The sequence below is a fragment of the Lissotriton vulgaris genome, unplaced genomic scaffold, assembly GCF_964263255.1.
Source record: "Lissotriton vulgaris unplaced genomic scaffold, aLisVul1.2 SCAFFOLD_2170, whole genome shotgun sequence".
NCBI lineage: Eukaryota > Metazoa > Chordata > Amphibia > Caudata > Salamandridae > Lissotriton > Lissotriton vulgaris.
The window spans coordinates 293,007-312,228 of NW_028240702.1; the positions used below are offsets into that span (position 1 = coordinate 293,007).

At 45.1% G+C, this 19,222-nt stretch overlaps 1 protein-coding gene across 1 annotated transcript in view; it reads right to left on the minus strand.

Annotated features, from left to right (window-relative positions):
- LOC147672899 (neuronal acetylcholine receptor subunit alpha-7-like) overlaps positions 1–19,222 on the minus strand; it is a 132,500-nt gene that overhangs the window by 94,071 nt on the left and 19,207 nt on the right. The window contains exons 3-5 of the mRNA XM_086947941.1: positions 18,837–18,976; positions 11,670–11,714; positions 879–988 (exon numbers count right to left, since the gene is read on the minus strand). Of these exons, the coding sequence (XP_086804067.1) occupies positions 879–988; positions 11,670–11,714; positions 18,837–18,976 (295 nt within the window). The remainder of the gene's footprint in view (positions 1–878; positions 989–11,669; positions 11,715–18,836; positions 18,977–19,222) is intronic.

The following is a 19,222-nucleotide window of genomic DNA, read 5'->3' on the forward strand; positions in this document are numbered from 1 at the left end:
TTCGACTGTGGCTGAGTCGTCCTCTTAACGCCTCTGTTCGCCATTTTGTCGGGGTCCCCTCTGCCGGCCATGATGGATTCGATGAGAACAAAGGGCTACCCAGTAAAAACAAAGTAGGCACTTGCGTAGGGCCGAGGCGAAGCCAGCACACAAGCCAGGCCAGCAGCAGACGACTCCGCAGCTACGCGCACTCCGCCAGTTGAAATCAGAGGTGCCCGCTTCGCATTTCATTCATGCAGCACGTCGACACAATGATCAGCCGCCCACAGGACAATGACGCATCCCTGGCACAAAGTTCAACACGACGTAGCTTCGTCTAGGAACATCGGATTTGGAGGCGGAAAGCAGATCCCGCGTCTGCGACCATTCACCAATCGAAATCCACAACCGTGGAACAGGATAGCCTTCAGGATATTTGCGGAGGGTCGGAGGGTCCGCGGAGCTCCGAGCTTACGCGGCCATCTTGCTCGCCCGCGAAGCTCCTCCTCCCTATATGTTTTTATTAACTAATTTTGTCCAGGATATAGACAGAACAATATTAATAAAAAGTCTGTACTTGTGATTCCATTGACGACAAACTCACTGCATGTTGGTGAAAAATATTTTATTTTGAATGCTGCCTGCTCAATATGTATCGATTTATGCTTTTTAGAAACCTGTTTTACTGTCTTTTCTCAAGCATAAGAATTTATTTTTTATTTATACTTGAGTGTGCTAAAATGAATTACACCTAGCTAGTAGTTTAGCATCATAGCCTACATATTTTTATTTTAGACCTCCATACATGCTGCGTGATCTCAGATAAATGCTGAAGGTGACAGCCAACTTTGCCACATAATTTGAACCTGGAATCTCCCTGTATATAACCGTTAGCTTACCTGTTGTAGAGCAGAATGTCTGGTTTCCAGAGCTGGTCCGAGGCGAATCGCACATTTTTCACCCCAGGATAGTCGGACTGGTTCCAGCGAAGGTAAACATCATACCAATACTGTTGGAAACAAGATATAGGATAAATATTGGTGTCGTGAGCTGCTGAAAATATAGTAAGAATGCTAGATATGGGACCAATACTGATGGGAGTAGAACATTGATGCTCATTATGTCAAAACAGGGCGAATAAAAAGTGCAGATGTCTTGAAAGAGAGAGAGCAAGAGAAAGTTTCTGTTTTCTCATAAGATAAGGACAGGCCTAGGATCAGAGCTCAATTTGAGCAGGTGGTTGAAGGTGGGGCTCACCGGCACTCATTTTTGGGGACCGGCACTTATTTTTAATCCTCAAACTTTGACCCAGAGCAAGAGCGAGAAAAGCATAAAAATGGGAAAGAGAAGGAAGAGAAAGGTGGGAAAACTGTGATAAAGGGAGTCAGCAGGGCTGAAAAAGAACCTACTGGATTGAGATAAAGCAGCAGTGAGTGTCTGTTGGTGGATTAAATAAGCATGAGGTGGATGAAAGACTCGGCAGTCTTGGTATTCCGCACCCTGACTTTTTCTAGGATTGGCCGCAGGCTTCTGAGCAGAACTTTGGGATGCTGCCTATTGGTAAAGTTGGTTTTTAAATTGCATGTTTGAAAAATGCAACTTTTAGAAAGCAAAAACAAAAATGTATAGACAGAATGCAGAACATGGTCGTACATTCACCCCAGTACAGAGATCTGGGCCTAAATCCATCGTTATTTTGCTCACCATGCCATTCCAGTTTGTACCCAGCCATATGCAAATCAGTCCTGCTCCTGCGCCCAATGGGAACAGTCCAGCCCGAACTGCCAGGCCAGATCCTCCCTGGACTGGAAACAAGCATCCTAGGACCGGTTTCGGGCTTTCAGCCCATATCAGCCAGGATAGCTTGACTCCAGTGGCATGGAGAGCATAGGACCCACGTCTAGAAAGCATAACATTGTCATACATTCACCCAAGTACAGAGATCTGGGCCTAAATCCATGTTTTTTTTTTGCTCACCAGGCCGTCCATCATTTGCCTGCTTAGCACTTTTAGGAAGCAGGCATTTTCTTGCTTAACCATTCTGTGCATCTGCCTGTCTGTAGAATACATGTCTGGGTTGGCTGACAGTTGGGCTCTTGTGCATTCACTCTAGAAAGTCACATAAAGGGAGCGAAGGTGTGCCATGCATACCTGATGGGCCATCACCAGGCTGATGGGCCTTCCTGAGCTAGAGTGGTGGGAGGAGTTGTCACTGACACCTGAATAGGACTGTGCCCGTCCTCACGCAAAGCGCTGCCTAGGATTCAGAGAACACACACAAGTTCATGGGAGGATGCTTGCAACAAGTCTAACCACTGGCAAGCACTCAGGGTAGCATTCCAACCCATCATTTTTGGGCCCTCTATGCCACCTCAGTTTGGACGCAGACATATGCAAATCAGTCTTGTCCCTGCTCCAAAGGGAACTGCCAGGCTGGGTCCTCCCCGAACTGGAACAGAAGCAAAAGGGTATCATGTCTGTACCAGTTAGGGTTCATCAGCCAGGAATAGTTTGGTTCCAGTGACACAGTGTGCACGGGACCCATGTTTGGGCACACCTGCCCAACTTCGGGCGACACATTGGCTCCTGTTAAGGAGGACAAAAAGCAATCCGGAGTGGGCTGAAGCCTGCATGGAGGTCATCTCAAGACCAGGAAATGTGCAGAAATAACACTGACCTTTCAACCCATTTGCCCAAAACCTATAATGTATCTCTTGCAATATCAAGTTGGCTGTTGACCTGCAGAGAGTCTTTCAGTATTCTGTGGGAGTCTACAAAATACTCCGCCTGTCATTACTGTGCATATATCACCTTATCTAAAGGTGTTCCTCTTCACCCTCGATCTAAGGAAATGTCCCATTGGTTGAGGCCAGCAGATGGTCTCTGGATACCCAGAGTCGGGTAGCCTTGAGACTGACCACCAATGCCATGGTCGCCAAATAAAACCAAATATCTAAAACTGTGAAACAAAAAATTCTTTTCAATTACCTTTGTAGGATCCCCTTTAATTCTGGGAGTTTAATTTTTTGGTGGCATAGAGTTTCCTGAATATTTGCATACATTGGTAAAGTGTCAACAATGTGGACTGAAATCCACTGAGCTTTCCTTGTATCGGGAGTCACTAAGAAAGTAGGGCAAAGGAGTACATGTATCATAGACAACTTAACGCATGGAAGCGTATTCCTTGCACTTTCACCCCAATGCGCATCAATTCTAAACACCATTCTAGTGAACAATGTGTGTCTTTTCTGAAAAATCTGAATATGGCCAAACTTTGTTTCTGATACGTTGCATTGGCATAGGGTCTTGTGTTGCTTTGAACTATAATCCTTAACTCTTCAGTAGCTTATTTGTGTCCAGGGTCGTATCAAACCACAACGCTAGGACTTTGTTTTTTTTTTTGTGATGTTCCTTACTTTAACTTCCCTGCATTCACAGTCGTGAGTACCATCATGGTTCAAAGATCCAGCTGTGTGTAGCGAGGAATCGAGTATATTCAGTGCAATCGCTAGCATCACACAGTGTCAGAGTTCCCAAAACTGCTTGTGTAAGTCTTGACTGTTCGCCCTCACCACTCTTGGAGAGTTAAATGAACAAGGGGAGTATCATTTGGTTTTCCAATTGGAGCGCAGTAGTATCGGCTACAGAAGCTCGGAAGCGGCTCTTACAAACCTGTGGACAGATGTGTTAGGAGGTAGCTAACCCCTGTTCTCACAACTCTCTAAATAAAAGCCTTTATGAACAAATTGTGAGCAAACCTTTAACATATATAACTACTGTATTTAATTAATTCCTTATTTAGAAATGTCTCAAATTACAGTGATGATAAAGTAGTCAGAGCAAGCAATGTGCCACACTGCAGGAGACAGACGAAACATAGCTCTGTCCCAATGTGGGAAGAGATCAAAAATAACAAAAGAATTCTATCATCACACAAGCTTTATTCGGTATGTAAAAACAACCATAAAAGACCAGGATAACCCAGCAAGTACTACAATGCAAATATAAAACGTGCATGAGATATAAATAGATACAATAAATTGCCAGACATCAATAAAACACAGATAAAAACCTCCCATTCCTAGCAATACAGTCAACTGGGCATAGAAAACCTAGAAATCGTTGCGGCTCGTAAAAAAACGGTAACAGCATATAAAACACGGTTATTTGGAAGCAACTGCAAGTACATGAGTACCGGGCGTACTTGGATAAAGTTCAAGGTCTTCAGCAGGGGAACAATAAACGACTTTCTTGGCACACTAAAATATTTGCAGAACATAACAAAATGTAGAGTGTCCTGTGGAGACCTGGTGTTGCAGCCGCAAGGCTACATCAGGGGCGTAACACAGGCCCACGCATCCCCCGCAGTGCGGGGGGGCCCTCAAGCACAAGCAGGCCCCCTCAGCACTGCACTTCGGCCTGAGAGCTCCTAATTGAGTCCGGAGGGGGCCTCTCCACGTACCTGGCAGGGGGACCTCCTCAATTATCGTTACGCCACTGGGCTACATGGAAGCGTCCTGCGGAGACGTGGTGTCGCAGCCGCAAGGCAACGTGGAGCATGGGTGTGCCCACCCACTCTGTGATGCCAGGAGAAGGTATAGCAAATTAAATATGAACCTAGCCAAGGCGAATCTGTCCCTCGTGTTATGTACCTGGACAAGGTAGGGCTCAAAGCCCTGTATTGTTTTCAGAAGCGTTTGTCCCCTCACTGAGGGTTTCATCAATGCGGCCTGTGCTCTGCCTAGCGATGCATGCTCAAAAACAGGTCCTTCACCCTTTATAATTCTGAAGGCACCCAGTAGTGGGGATCCAAAAATATATCCACCCGACCTAAGGCGGCAAAAACTGCCATCACATAGGCAATCCAAGCTTGCGCTATATAAATCAGGAAGAAAAGAAAAAGGAGCTGAGGTGTGCCCTGCATATCCTGATGGCCCATCGCCAGGCTCATGGGCCTTCCTGAGGTAGAGCGGAGAGAGAAGTTGTCACTGACACCTGAATAGGGCTGTGGCTGCCCTCACACATAGCTGTCAATTCAATTCAAAAGTCTTTATTTCGATAAAAATCATAAAAGACACAATAACAGGACAATTTACATTTATAGCTATTTCAAACAAGTCCAGTAGCAAATAGAGCATCCATAAAGTAGTAAGACGTTACACAAAGTCAATCTCCATCGTTAAAATATAAATAGTTAATTAATAAAATAGTATTGGATTTTATAACCACTTTGTAGTGAATACAGCTTTTCAATTATAAAAAAAAAAAATCAAATTATTTAAAAACACAAGAATGATTCCAACTCTGTATTTCTAAGCAACAGTAAAGTGACAAGTGCAAGTTTATGTAGTTAGGTAAGTCACACAACGTATCAATATATGCAGAGACCTCTGTCTCCACCCCTTGTTGTGTGTCTGGAGCCCGTTCAGGGAAAGGCATGGACTTGTGCACTACAAAGACTTTCCTTTGAGGTGTGCCTACTTCGAAGGCAGAAAGGGGTATAAGTATTGGATCCCTGAATCCCCAAAATCAGAACACTTCTGGACTGAGGACACTGCCGGGAAGAAGAGCCGGGTGCTGCAGGAGGGACTGCCACTCTGCCTGTAGCTGTGTTGTGCTGGACTGCTGCTTCTGTCCTGGGAGTGAAAGGACTGCACACAGTCAAGAGACAGACAGTCCCAGAGAACCGGTCTATTCATACTCTCTCTGGTCCTGAACTTTATCCAGCACAACAAAGGCCAGAGGCGACTTATCCAGCTATATACCGGACTCCAATCTCCTGGTGGACAGAGAAGGCCGGGATGCCATGCGGGAGCTGCACCTACCACCTTCGATATTGATTTTCAGAGGTCTGGATTTTTTCAATCTCATCATACCCCCAGACCTCACTACCATGTAGGACTTGAAACACACTTTTGGCCTGATCATAACACTGTCCAAATATAGGAGGAAATCAAAAATAAAAATATTGCATCAATAAAGGGAGGAATACAAGAATGAAGATCACGATCATATCAATACTGGGGGAATCGAAGAATCGCGATAAGCACTGTACTCGTTGAGGGGAAACTAAAATGACAAAGCGGGATATTGTTTCAGTATTCGCGCAAGGAATCAAAGATTGTGAAAAGAAGTTTGCCAATATTGGAATAGATATTTAAATGAGATAAACATCATGCCAGTGTTGAAGGAAATACCCTAGACCTCAGCCCGAGTTCAGATTTGAATATTAGGTCTGGCTTGTGATCTGCTTTACCAGTGGTATGATATTAAACTGAGTGAACCTAGGCTTTGCGTACTGCAGATTGGGTCGTGAACATATGGATTTGCAGGTTGGTCGGTCCAGATTTTAAGATATCATAGAACTATTGGCAAAAGCAGTAGTCTCATTTTCAGAAACGCGCCCAGGAAACTGGCACCGTAACCAGGCGGTGGGCAATAATGACTATGGCAGAGGGATAAGGTGTGAAGGTCTTCTGCCTGTCTCAGTTCTTGCAGATGACCTTCTTCTCTTCTGACAGACATTCAATCACATCACCTTGGCAGAACCAGGTGGTGCTTGGTCTGATTGCATTTATGGGGTTCCTGCATTTTAGCTCTGCCATTTATTGAGTAGCAGGTGCTGACCATACGCCGTGGCGTAGCAAGGGGGAGCGGACCGCCCCAGGTGGCACAAGGTTTGGGGGCGGCGACTGATGGCCCCCCTGGCCTTACCAGTGGCCGTCATGGGGCGGCGGCCGCAGGAATTGCCTGGACTCACCCTCTCACATTCGCCCGCCATGGGCGGAAAATGCAGGGGCCGCCAGAGTGGACTAAGGCCCAGCTACAACTCTGATCATACGTCTAATTGAGTTGGTTATTTCCCATATTTCACAGGAGTACATTCAGGCCTGATAGCATGTGTTTAAATGTCTCCAGCACTGGCATCGAGATGGTCATGATATCTTGATACCTTGGCCACAACATACACCTAGCCACCTCTCTTCTCACTGCAGGATTCTCATCAGGACCACTGGAAACAGGTGGCAATGGAGGACCATATGATTCAGGCAGAGTTGACTCAATCAAACAGCAAGGAAAGCACAACGATGTGGACGCAGTACGGCAGCTCAGTATGACGATGTATCTGTGCGCATGATTCACCGCGCATGCAGCAGATAGGGCTTAACGCGGACACCATTTTTGTTTTCACTGCTCCAAGATGGCAGATGCCTATCTTGGAGTAGTGAAAAAGAGAGATCTGGCAACAAATTATAGATCCTGAGCCATCCCAAAAAAATAGAGAGAGAAAATATATTAAAATCTAGAAATTGAGTGGAAGGGTCAAGGGAGCAAGAAAGGAGCAGGTGTAGTTAAAAATATTTTTTTAGGCCAGCAGTGAGCTATGGAATAGCTGTGAGGGAGAGTTCGAGCAACACAGAAAGCATGGGGCTGGAAGAGGAGAAAGGAAACTGCACAAATCAGAGAGAGCAAGAAAAGGCATGCCCTCCCTTGAAATGACAGAATAAGAATGTAGGTCCCATGAATACAAGCAGTGGAAGGACACAAGTCATCCAATCAGAAAACAGAAAAGCAGGAATTATCCAGAGGTGGGGCAAACGAAGAATTAGATGTAAAGCCACTGAATAAGAGGCAAGGACATGAGATGCACAAGAAAGCCAGCCAACAGTTTACTCAAAGCTCTCTATATGCATATACATTAATGTATTAACGAACATAGGCCTTCATGGGTAGGCGTGTCCTAGAAAACGTGAATGTTTCCAATGATTTTTGATTTTGATTGCGGTCCTGGCTTATTGGCGTTCTGTTGTGATAAATATTAAATTTATGCTTTCGAAACTGATGATCTCGCTAAAGCTGATGAACCTAATCAGCCCTTCCTGATGACGTCTTGAATTTCTGCATTTGAAGCGCTGCTTCACAGGCACATCAAGGCTTCTCATTGGCGGAAGCCTGGGAATTTATGTGGCACCACCACGTCCATAGACTGTGTCTGAGGAGCACGGCCACAGGTCACACCAGAGCGCATCCTGTGGGCCCAAGTCCTCAGGTTCACTGGTGCATACAGCCTGTCAGCCAAGTCTTCAGGTGACACTAGTGCACGTGTACACAAACTGTCCGTTCTTCAGTCATCAGGTCAAACTAAAGCTTGCAACTTGTTGGTGCCTTAGTCCTCATTTTACACGACAGCGCACAGCTGAGCATGCACCAAAGTGCTTAGATCTCACTAGTGCAAGGTTCTTCAAAATCAGTCCTGGAGGGCCAGGTCTAAGCCAGATTTGTATACATCATCCCCTTTGGTATCGTTTTGTTCACCCTAAGTTGGCAGGGAATGCCCAGACGTGGGTCCCTTGCTCACTCTGCCACTGGATTCAAGATAGCCTGGCTGATGAGGGTTATGAACCCGAAACCGGTCCCAGGATGCTTGTTTCCAATCCAGGGAAGACATGGCTTGGCATTTCGGGCTGGGCTTTTCCCATGAAAAAACAACAGTTGATGGACAGAATGCAGAACAATGTCATACATTCACCCCAGTACAGAGATCTGGGCCTAAATCCATCGTTTTTTGCACTCCACACCACCCCAGTTCAGACATGGCCATATGCAAATCAGCCTTGACCCTGTGCCTCATGGGAACAGTCCAGCCCGAACTGCCAAGCCATGTCTTCCCTGGACCGGAATCAAGCATCCTACGACCGGTTTCTGGCTATCAGCCGTCATCAGCCAGGATAGCTTGGCAGTTCGGCTTGGACCGTTTCCATGAGGCACAGGGTCAAGACTGATTTCCATATGGCCATGTCTGAACTGGCGTGGCTTGGTGAGCAAAATAACGATGGATTAAACCCAGATCTGTGACTGGCGGTGAAAGTTTTGCCATTGTGCAACATTCCGTCCTTCATCTTGTGTGTTTGGACTGTTCCCATGAGGCACAGGGTCAGACTGATTTGCATATGGCCATTTCTGAACTGGGGTGGCTGAGTGAGCTAAAGAATGATGATGGATTAAACCCAGATCAGTTGACTTGGGGTGAGTGTTTGATTTTCTCAAACGCTCCGTCCATCATCCCCTTTGGTATCACAAGCACATCACGGCTTCTCATTGGCGGAAGCCTGAGACTTTGTGTGGCACCACCACGTCCATAGCCTGTGTCCGAGGAGCACTGCCACAGGTCACACCAGAGCGCCCCCTCTGGGCCCAAGTCCTCAGGTTCACTGGTGCATACAGCCTGTCAGCCAAGTCTTCAGGTGACACTAGTGCACGTGTACACAAACTGTCTGTTCTTCAGTCATCAGGTCAAACTAAAGCATGCAACTTGTTGGTGCCTTAGTCCTCATTTTACACGACAGCGCAGAGCTGAGCATGCACTAAAGTGCTTAGATCTCACTAGTGCAGGGTTCTTCAAAACCAGTCCTGGAGGGCCAAATCTAAGCCAGATTGTTATCATATCCCCATTTAGATAAATGTAGTTATCCTAAAAATCGGGCATGAATCCAGCCCCCCAGGACTGACTTTGGAGAACCCTGCACTAGTGCACAGAACACGTAAAGTGCCTTAGTCCTCGGGTCAGGTTAGGCCACAACCTCTCTGCTCCCAAGTCCTCTGGTTACACTAGTGCACACAACCTGTTGGAGCCTTAGTCCTCATATCACACCACAGCACACAGCTGAGCATGCGCCAAAGTGTTCAGATGTCACTAGTGCACAGAACCCCTAAGTGTCTTAGTCCTCGAGGCAAGCGAGCCCACAATCTCTCTGCTCCCAAGTCCTCTGGTTACACTACTGCATACAACCTGTTGGAGCCTTAGTCCTCATATCACACCACAGCACACAGCTGAGCATGCGCCAAAGTGTTCAGATGTCACTAGTGCACAGAACCCCTAAGTGTCTTAGTCCTCGAGGCAAGCGAGCCCACAATCTCTCTGCTCCCAAGTCCTCTGGTTACACTACTGCATACAACCTGTTGGTGCCTTAGTCCTCGTATCACACCACAGCACACAGCTGAGCATGCACCAAAGTGCTCAGATCTCACTAGTGCACAGAACCCGTAAGTGTCTTAGTCCTCGGGTTAGGCTAGCCCACAATCTCTCTGCTCCCATGTCCTCAGGTTACACTAGTGCATACAACCTGTTGGAGCCAAAGGCCTCATATCACACTACAGCACACATCTGAGCATGCACCCAGGTCCCCTAGTCTCACTAGTGAACACAACCCATTAGCACCTAAGTCCTAAGGTCACACAAGGCCACAGTTTGTCCGCTCCCAAGTCCTCAGGTTATACCAGTGCACACAATCTATTTGCGCTCAAGTCGTCGGCTAATATTAGTGAACAAAACCTGTCTGTCCTCAAGTCTTCAGGTCGCAGTAGAGCACACAAGCTGTGACACTCAAGGGCTGAGGTGCCACTGGTGTACAGGACAAACATAAGCCCATGGCCTCAGATAACAACGAGGCGCGACCACAGCCTGTGCTTAAAGCCTCAGATCGAACTGGACCACCTTGTCCAGGTTCAGGACCTCAAACGGCAGTAGGGCACCACCCCTACCAGTGCCAAAGGCCTGTGTTCTTAGATCACACCAGAGGACACACCTGCCTGTGCATCGACTTTTATCCTCGTATCACCAGTAAGTGCCCAGTCGTGCCTGTATACACTGCCTCAGTCATCCCTCAAAAGAGCACACCCCATACCTGGACCATATTTACAAAGAGTTCAAGTAATGCAGAGCATCAAGTAAAGAGGTTGTGCTGCGTTGCGTTGACGGGAGCGAGGATCACTACTTCATATCTACTTGGCACAGTTCCGCCCTCACTCTGCACTGGTCCACTTGTGGCTGCCATGCGCCAACGCAGATACCCTTGCGTCATTGTGCCAGGGTGCCTGCATCATACTCAGCAAAGGAGGTCCTTTCCTCACATAAACTATGCTTTAAGGCACTTTCCTCTTTGTACTTGGCTGCAGATTGCAGCATACAAGCAAAGAGTGAAAAAACGAGGTGAAATGAAAACATTCCTCCTCATTACTTCTGCTTCAGGGAGACGTAGGATTTTGATGAAAATTCATGTCTACAATTCTTGGGAGATAGGGATTTGCACAAAACCCTTGAAACACCCCTTGAAGCAAAGCAATGCAAGTCAGCGCATTGCAGCGTGTTACGTTACTTTGGGCTACAAAGTAACAAAAATCGCCATTTGCACTGGTTTGTAAATCCCAGCAGAGGATTTTGCCTCGGATTACGTTAAAAATGTAAGGCAAACCCAAAGCAAACTCTTTGCAAATCTGGCCTCCATATCTGCTGGTCCAGTCTGCATCTTCTGACCACTTAGATACGAACCACAGCCTGTATCCAAGTCGCATAAAAGAAATGCAGAGTGCTTGCATGCACAGACGTGCTTCCACATACATCATCCACAGGTGATGGGCCTGGGATCAGGCGTCCTGCAGTCACTGCAGATAGCAGCACCAACATAAGAGCAGGCGGAGCGAGAGGGGATTCGAAGCCTGGTACAGCGGAGGCAGAAGGAGGCAGCCCTGGAGCTCAGTGGGATCCGATAAGGCCCTCTGGTGGGTCATGCATTAACCATGAGGCACCAGCAGCGAGCCACAAACGCGCTGACTGCTGTAGATGACGGCCTCGCAGAACAACACCAGCCGGGGGTACCGGCGCATCTGAACGCAGCATCTGTTGCACTTACCATTTGCAGCCAGATGTTTGTTGTCAAAACCTGGTTCTTTTCATCCTGTGGGGAAAAAAGCATAAAGAATGGTTGTCACAAACCTTTAAATAATGAATGTATACATATATAATGCTTAACAATGGCATTCAACCTCTTTCTAAACACTACCAATTTAACAGATCAGGCAATGGAGGTACGGGGAAATAAAATGGTTTCATGGTTAACCCAGGGTCACACAGCGAAGCGAAGAGTGAAAAAAAAGTGTCAACGCCCTGGTTTCACATTTGAAAGCCGAGGCACTAGACAGCTCCCCAACTAGACGGGAACTTCTACTCTAGGCAATATCTTCTCCTGTAGACACATGTCTCCCACTCGACTAAATCACCTCCTCTAGACAACGCCTCCTGCACTAGACGGCACCTTCTGCACTAGATCACAACTGCTCAAGATCACGTCTCTTCCACTAGATCAAATCTCAGATCACATCTCCTCCACTAGATCATATCTCAGATCACATCTCCTCCACTAGATCACACCTCCAATAGATCTCATCTCCTCCACTAGATCACATCTCAGATCACATCTCCTCCACTAGATCACACCTCCAATAGATCTCATCTCCTCCACTAGATCACATCTCAGATCACATCTCCTCCACTAGATCACACCTCCACTAGATCTCATCTCCTCCACTAGATCACACCTCCAATAGAACGCATCTCCTCCACTAGATCACATCTCAGATCACATCTCCAATAGATCACACCTCCAATAGATCTCATCTCCTCCACTAGATCACATCTCAGATCACATCTCCTCCACTAGATCACATCTCAGATCACATCTCCTCCAATAGATCACACCTCCAATAGATCTCATCTCCTCCACTAGATCATATTTCTTCTAGATTGCATCGCTTTCACTAGATCACACCTCCAATAGATCTCATCTCCTCCACTAGATCACATCTCAGATTACATCTCCTCCAATAGATCACACCTCCAATAGATCTCATCTCCTCCACTAGATCACATCTCCTCCACTAGATCATATTTCTTCTAGATTGCATCCCTTTAACTAGATCACACCTCCAATAGATCTCATCTCCTCCACTAGATCACATCTCAGATCACATCTCCTCCAATAGATCACGCCTCCAATAGATCTCATATCCTCCACTAGATCACATCTCAGATCACATCTCCTCCAATAGATCACACCTCCAATAGATCACATCTCCTCCACTAGATCACATCTCAGATCACATCTCCAATAGATCACACCTTCAATAGATCACATCTCCTCCACTAGATCACATCTCAGATCACATCTCCTCCAATAGATCACACCTCCAATAGATCACATCTCCTCCACTAGATCACATCTCAGATCACATCTCCTCCACTAGATCACATCTCATTTATTTATATCACATCTCTTCCACCACAGCACATCTCCTCCACCAGACAAAATATCATCAATTAAACACGTCTCTTCCCTTAGATTTCCCTTGCTCATTCTTGCTGATGAGCGACCAGGTCTCCCCTGGCGCAACGGATTGCAGCGCTGTAATGTGAGAATGAACACTCGCACCTGGGGCTGCAGCACCCTCCCTGCGGAAGCAACTCTTTCTAGCCCCCAAGTCCTGTTTAATCTTGTAACTGGTTTATCTTCTTTCTTTCTTGCTTTCATTTTTTTAAATGATAGGTCTTCCACACATAGCCATCCAGACATCATTAATTATTTTCACTAAAAAAAGTGCTTCAATCCTGGTGACGCGGGTGCTTTTAGTGAAAAAAGGCTTCCAGTCTGGAGACCTGTCAGCCGACTCAATCTGGCAACCTGTTGGCCAACTGACAATCTGGTGACCTGTCAGCCGACTGACAATCTGGAGACCTGTCAGCCGACTCAATCTGGCGACCTGTTGGCCAACTGACAATCTGGTGGCCTGTCAGCCGACTGACAATCTGGAGACCCATCAGCCGACTGACAATCTGGTGACCTGTCAGCCCACTGACAATCTGGAGACCTGTCAGCCGACTCAATCTAGTGACCTGTCCACCGACTGACAATCTGGTGACCTGTCAGCCGACTGAAAATCTGGAGACCTGTCAGCCGACTGACAATCTGGAGACCTGTCAGCCGACTGACAATCTGGTGACCTGTCAGCCGACTGACAATCTGGTGGCCTGGTTGCGGATGAACTGGCTGCGGTAGAACCTCAGCGCGGGATAATCCTCAGAAGTAAATCCGTTGAACCCTTACAGGAATCCTTTTGTAAATTCCTGACGGGCATAAAGGGAATAGGTTGAGAACACTTTTATTTAAAATGTGCATTATTAATAGAGTGCACAGCAAGTAAACTGCACTTGAATTCACGGGTGTGCACTGGCATGAGACTACTGCAGTTTAAACGAATTTCCAACAATCTGTTAAAATGTTTTTTTTTCCCGGCTTTTGCTAACGAGGCCTCAGTTAGGCCTCGTCTTCATTGTGTCCAAAATGGACGATACATCATATTTATTCTTTGTTTATATTTCTGATGTTTACTGTTGGATATTTTGGTTTGTTCTGTCGCCTCCAGATGATATTCGGTCAGAGGGGCTGAATAAATGTTCATGTGATGGGTTAATGCCAAGGGGTAGTTTTATTTGACGACTTACAATTCTGTAAACCGATTCATCGAAAATGTAATTGTTTGCTTACAGCACAAAAAGTTTGCTCTGACACTTTCTTATGGAAAAAATGGCTCTGTAAACCCTTGAATTTGGGATAAGCCAGATCTTTTTGGTTTCTACTGGTGATGCTGCACGATTTCTTACGGATTTTGCTGCACATTTAAGACTAATATTGATTTTGCCCATTGTTTTGCATTGTTTCTCCTACTTGGAGCCTTCATGCCAATGGTTTATGCATAAAATGAGAATTGCTGCATCTGCACTTTACTATTTCTGTGCTGCACCTTTTGAATTTTGTAATAAACTTCAGGTTTTCCAAAATTCCGCTATAGAACTCCCTTTTGGAGTCAGTCCTTTCTTTGTTTGACTGTAGTTTGAAATGCTGTTTTGTACCTTGTCTCTGGGACACATTGCCTCGTGATTCGAGGTTGACACTGTCTCCAATGCACCCAACTCCTGGGAGCACCACTGAGGTGTAACAGTTTTAAAGGTACAGCGAGCCCACAATTTGAATCCATAAAAATGTGTTGACAGATGAAAAGGCCTTTGTGAGTAGGCCTCTTAAAGTTTTGTTTGGAATTTTATTAAACATATGCATACTCATTTTCTTTTTCTCTGAGAACTTGTACAACGAGATATTACCTTAAGTTTATTCACAGAAGCAGATAACTTAGAATTATACAATATTTACTTCTGTGAGTGAACCTGAATTTATATTTTTTTGTTGACTATTCATATAACTTCTATCTTGTTTTATTTCTGAATTTTGATTATTCTAGTTCAAGAAGGAAGCAGAGGGGGTTTTATGAACCACCTTGCTTCTTGTTTTGAAAGAGACGCGTGACTTGGAATTTGGGACCCTTGATACAAACGCTTACAGTAGGGGAGAATGGTTTCATCACTTTATAAAATTTGTTTAAAACTCAAACACTCCAATGGGCAGAAACAGAAAAGAATAGGATAATGGGGATAAAACGCAAAAATAGGAATAATTGTATTATTAGTGGTCATTTTTATTGAGGGAAAATAGTCTATTATCACAAGATAGCTGACTACAAATATATCTGAGCTGGATTCACATCTTCTATATAATGTTGTCAATATTTTGTGAGCTGACTCCAGTTTTGTTTTATCACTCGGGCTATCCTCATCTAATGCGCCCATATCACGGTTTTGTTCCAAAATTATTAGTCCACTCTAAAAATATTATTCTATATGTATAGGGCGGCAATCTACACATGACCAAATCTTAGTTATGAAGACTAATGCAAGGCTCCCCCCAATTGGAGGAAGGCGCCCTGGTGCACAGCACAAAAGGAGACAATGATGTCTACAGCATTTGATATAAGTTCATCAAGGTTAAATCCACAACTCGGAGAGGTTCCTTAAATGTTTAATCCATGATCAAAAATCATGGTCCGTCTTGCATGATGTTTTTATTTTTTAACCAATTCGGGAACAATCGTTGGTACTTACTTCTGCCTCACATCCAGTTATAAGTCACACTCATTTTTCCTTTCACTCTCCACGCATGGGGTTAATGACACCATGGTTAGACCTAGTTGGTGTAACAATTGTGAGATATAGGTGAGTCTTAGTGACATCATGGTATTTTCTTTTAGAGCTGTCCCCTGAGGAAGGGCTAGTCATCAGCCCGAAATGCATTGGGAGGATTTATAACTGGATGACTTTTTATGTTGGATGATGTACGCGCTTCTTCAAGCATTGATGAACTGTTTTTTGATCATGGATTAAACATTTAAGGAAACTCTCCGAGTTGTGGATTTAACCTTGATGAACTTATATCAAATGCTGTAGACATCATTGGCTCCTTTAGTGCTGTGCACCAGGGCGCCTTCTTCCAATTGGAGGGAGCCTTGCATTAGTCTTCAGTTTATCACGCTGTTAGGCACAGACAGCGTTTATCCCAGGTAGCATGCTATTATTGTGATTTAATTTTGGATCTACACAGCTGTGCAAGTCCTTTCTCCATTTTTTGCAAATCTTAGTTATACCTTAAAATTCAATAAATGGGCCTCTCTTTTTCTTCTGCGATGGACTAGGGAAGACATAATCGCTGTGAAACTAGCTCAATTTTTGGGTACATCGAATGCATCATTCCTTTACAGCACCCAAAAAATGTATTCTCCAAAATTATGAGAATCCTTATCTACCTTCATTGTTAAAAAAAAAAAACTGAATTGAGAAGCATGACTCACAACTAGAGAAGTATAGAACTGGCTAGGCACACTAAATTTCAAACTCTACCTTAGCCGGGGAACATTCCCAAATTAAAGGACAGTACTTAGTGAACCTATCATATCTGATAGATATTTGTTGGCCACTTCCTTCCCTTGTCGTGAAGAAAAACAAAAAAAATCAAGCCAGACCAAGGCTAGAGGCAACAAGACAAGCATTACCCAAGTTGGGCAAATAATGGGCAACACTTTACCACTATGGCACGATGCCGAGACAAGACCGGCAATAGACAAAGATCATACCCTTCAGACTTATTAGCCCACAGAAGAATAATTGTAATCTCGGTTCTAATATTTAAGGGCAACGTAGGCCGTTTACTGAACTACAAGACAAATTATCATTGCAGGCAGCGAACATACAACATATGGTACACCAAGATATTATGGTCTACACAGCCAACATGGCTTTACGCTTCTAGGGTTCTAATCTGTACAACATTTTACAAAAAATTGAAAAAAAATGTTTTTGTTTCAAACACATTTTATCCTTCTTTAACAATGATCAAGAGGCCTTGCTATGGTGAAACTGGCTATGAGAGGTGCACTGACACAAATGTACTGAAAAAAGGAATCTTAATAAATATGGATAGACACGATAAGTTCTTCTCCTGCCAGATATACAACACAAACTCATTATAACATAGTGACCTCACGAATTGATTGGCGGTCACACTGTCGACTAGACAGGAGTGCACTATCTCATGTCAAGGCGTATTGATTGTTTCTTGAAAATGCAACCATTAAATCACAATTTCAAAATGATCTATTTGTACAACATAACTCACCCTCACAGTCAGATATGGCTGTGCCACTGGTAGAAAAGATAGCAATTGAGCAATACTGTATTGGCTCTCAGGTATTTACTGTACGCAATATGTGAAATCAATAACATAATATATGCTTTTTTTAACTGTATAATAATCTTATATTTCAGGTTGACATAAGAATTATGTTTTGTCATTCCACAATAGGATATTTAAATATATCAAACTTCTGGACTATAATCCAAGCTCTCAACTAGACCTCATAGCAACAGACTCTACCAAACAGACTGACAACTAAGCAAAAGAAACCTAGACTGAAAGAATGGACAAAATCAATAACATGCATAGTAACATGAAACCATTGCAATCGTTGAATAATACATACAAATGCATTTATTTGCACAGAGAGCGCTTCAAGGCCTCACTGGCGATACTGAGTTCTCTATGAATACAATTACAACACAATGCGGCTTTTACTGGCCTGGGGATGGGGGGGGGGGGGGTGAATGCTTGTCAATGCAGGAGATGCTCCCTTCCTATTCCTCGACCACCTCTGAGGAGAGGATTGGAAAACACAAATCAATCAATCTGCATTTGTAAAGCGCGACACTGCCGCCCCTAGGAGTATCTGGGCGCTGTGTCTCCGTCGAAGAGCCAGGTCTTGAGTCTCTTTCTGAAGTCTGCCAGCGAGGGGACCATAGGGAGTTGGAGGGTGAGGTCGTTCGGTAATTATGATTGGCTGCCAGTAGCCAATTTGAATGGTCCTTTCAAAAGGACCAACCACAAACTTCGCAAACCGTCTGCAGTTTTTAAAGTCCATTGTAGGCGGAAGCTTATTCGTCAAAATGGGCAGATTCACAACGGGATTCTCTTCCGCCTACCACTTTCCTCACTACAATAACTACTGCTTTCTGAGAATCCGGTCCAGATAGAGGACACCTCACTTACGCGTCAAAGCCCTGATGAAGTTCAATCCATACTGAACGAAACGCGTTGGCTGGAGCCTATGTTATCATTGAAATAAAGGAAATTAAATACAAAGGAATTTTGTCAGTCTATATCATTGGAAAAAGACAATCTAGAGGTGCACCTCTCCATAATCATCTACTTCCTGATCTGTTTCTCAGTTTGCACCCAACGACGACAGGTGAAGGAGTTGCATGTGCACACGCCTGTAGACTCTAACAAACTATTATAGAAGGAACATAGAAGTGAAGTGCGGCTTTCCTAGTCCGCCTTTGGTCTATCCTGTTGTTGCTTTCTGCACTTTAACCCCTTCCAGGCTCATGACGAGCTGGGCTCGTCATGGTGTAGCCTCCTCGCACGCTGATGCCGAGCCCAGCTCGTCATGAAGCATGGGCTTTTGTAAATCTGAGCACAGGAGGAGAATTCCACTAGCGCGGATGTGGTTAAACAATGGCACCCCATCCCACCCCTGAACGGGGACTGCCGCCCACGCCTCACCCTTGTGAATCCTCAACATACCACGTCCATGATCTGCATCAGGCTGAGCGTGAAGTGCACGGCGAGCGGTTGGGTGTCGTTGGCCACCGGTCTCTCCAGGGGGTTGTAGTCTTTCATGAGCTCCTTCAGCAGGGTCCTCTGGTACACACCCTGGTGGGACTCTGGTGAAGCGAGAAAGAGAGAGAAGAGAGGCAGGAATGAGAAACAGGCACTGGAGACTACTTGGGAGGACTCTAAGAAAGTGCCATCACCTTCAGGACAAAGGAAAATCACTTCAACGCCCTCAGTATATAAAAAAGCATCACACACACCGCCTATAGGAATGTTAGTGCAACACCATCAGCATAAAGGCAGAATTGCACAAGGCCTTCAGCACGCATGAAGAATAGTGCAACATGCCAAGTTTA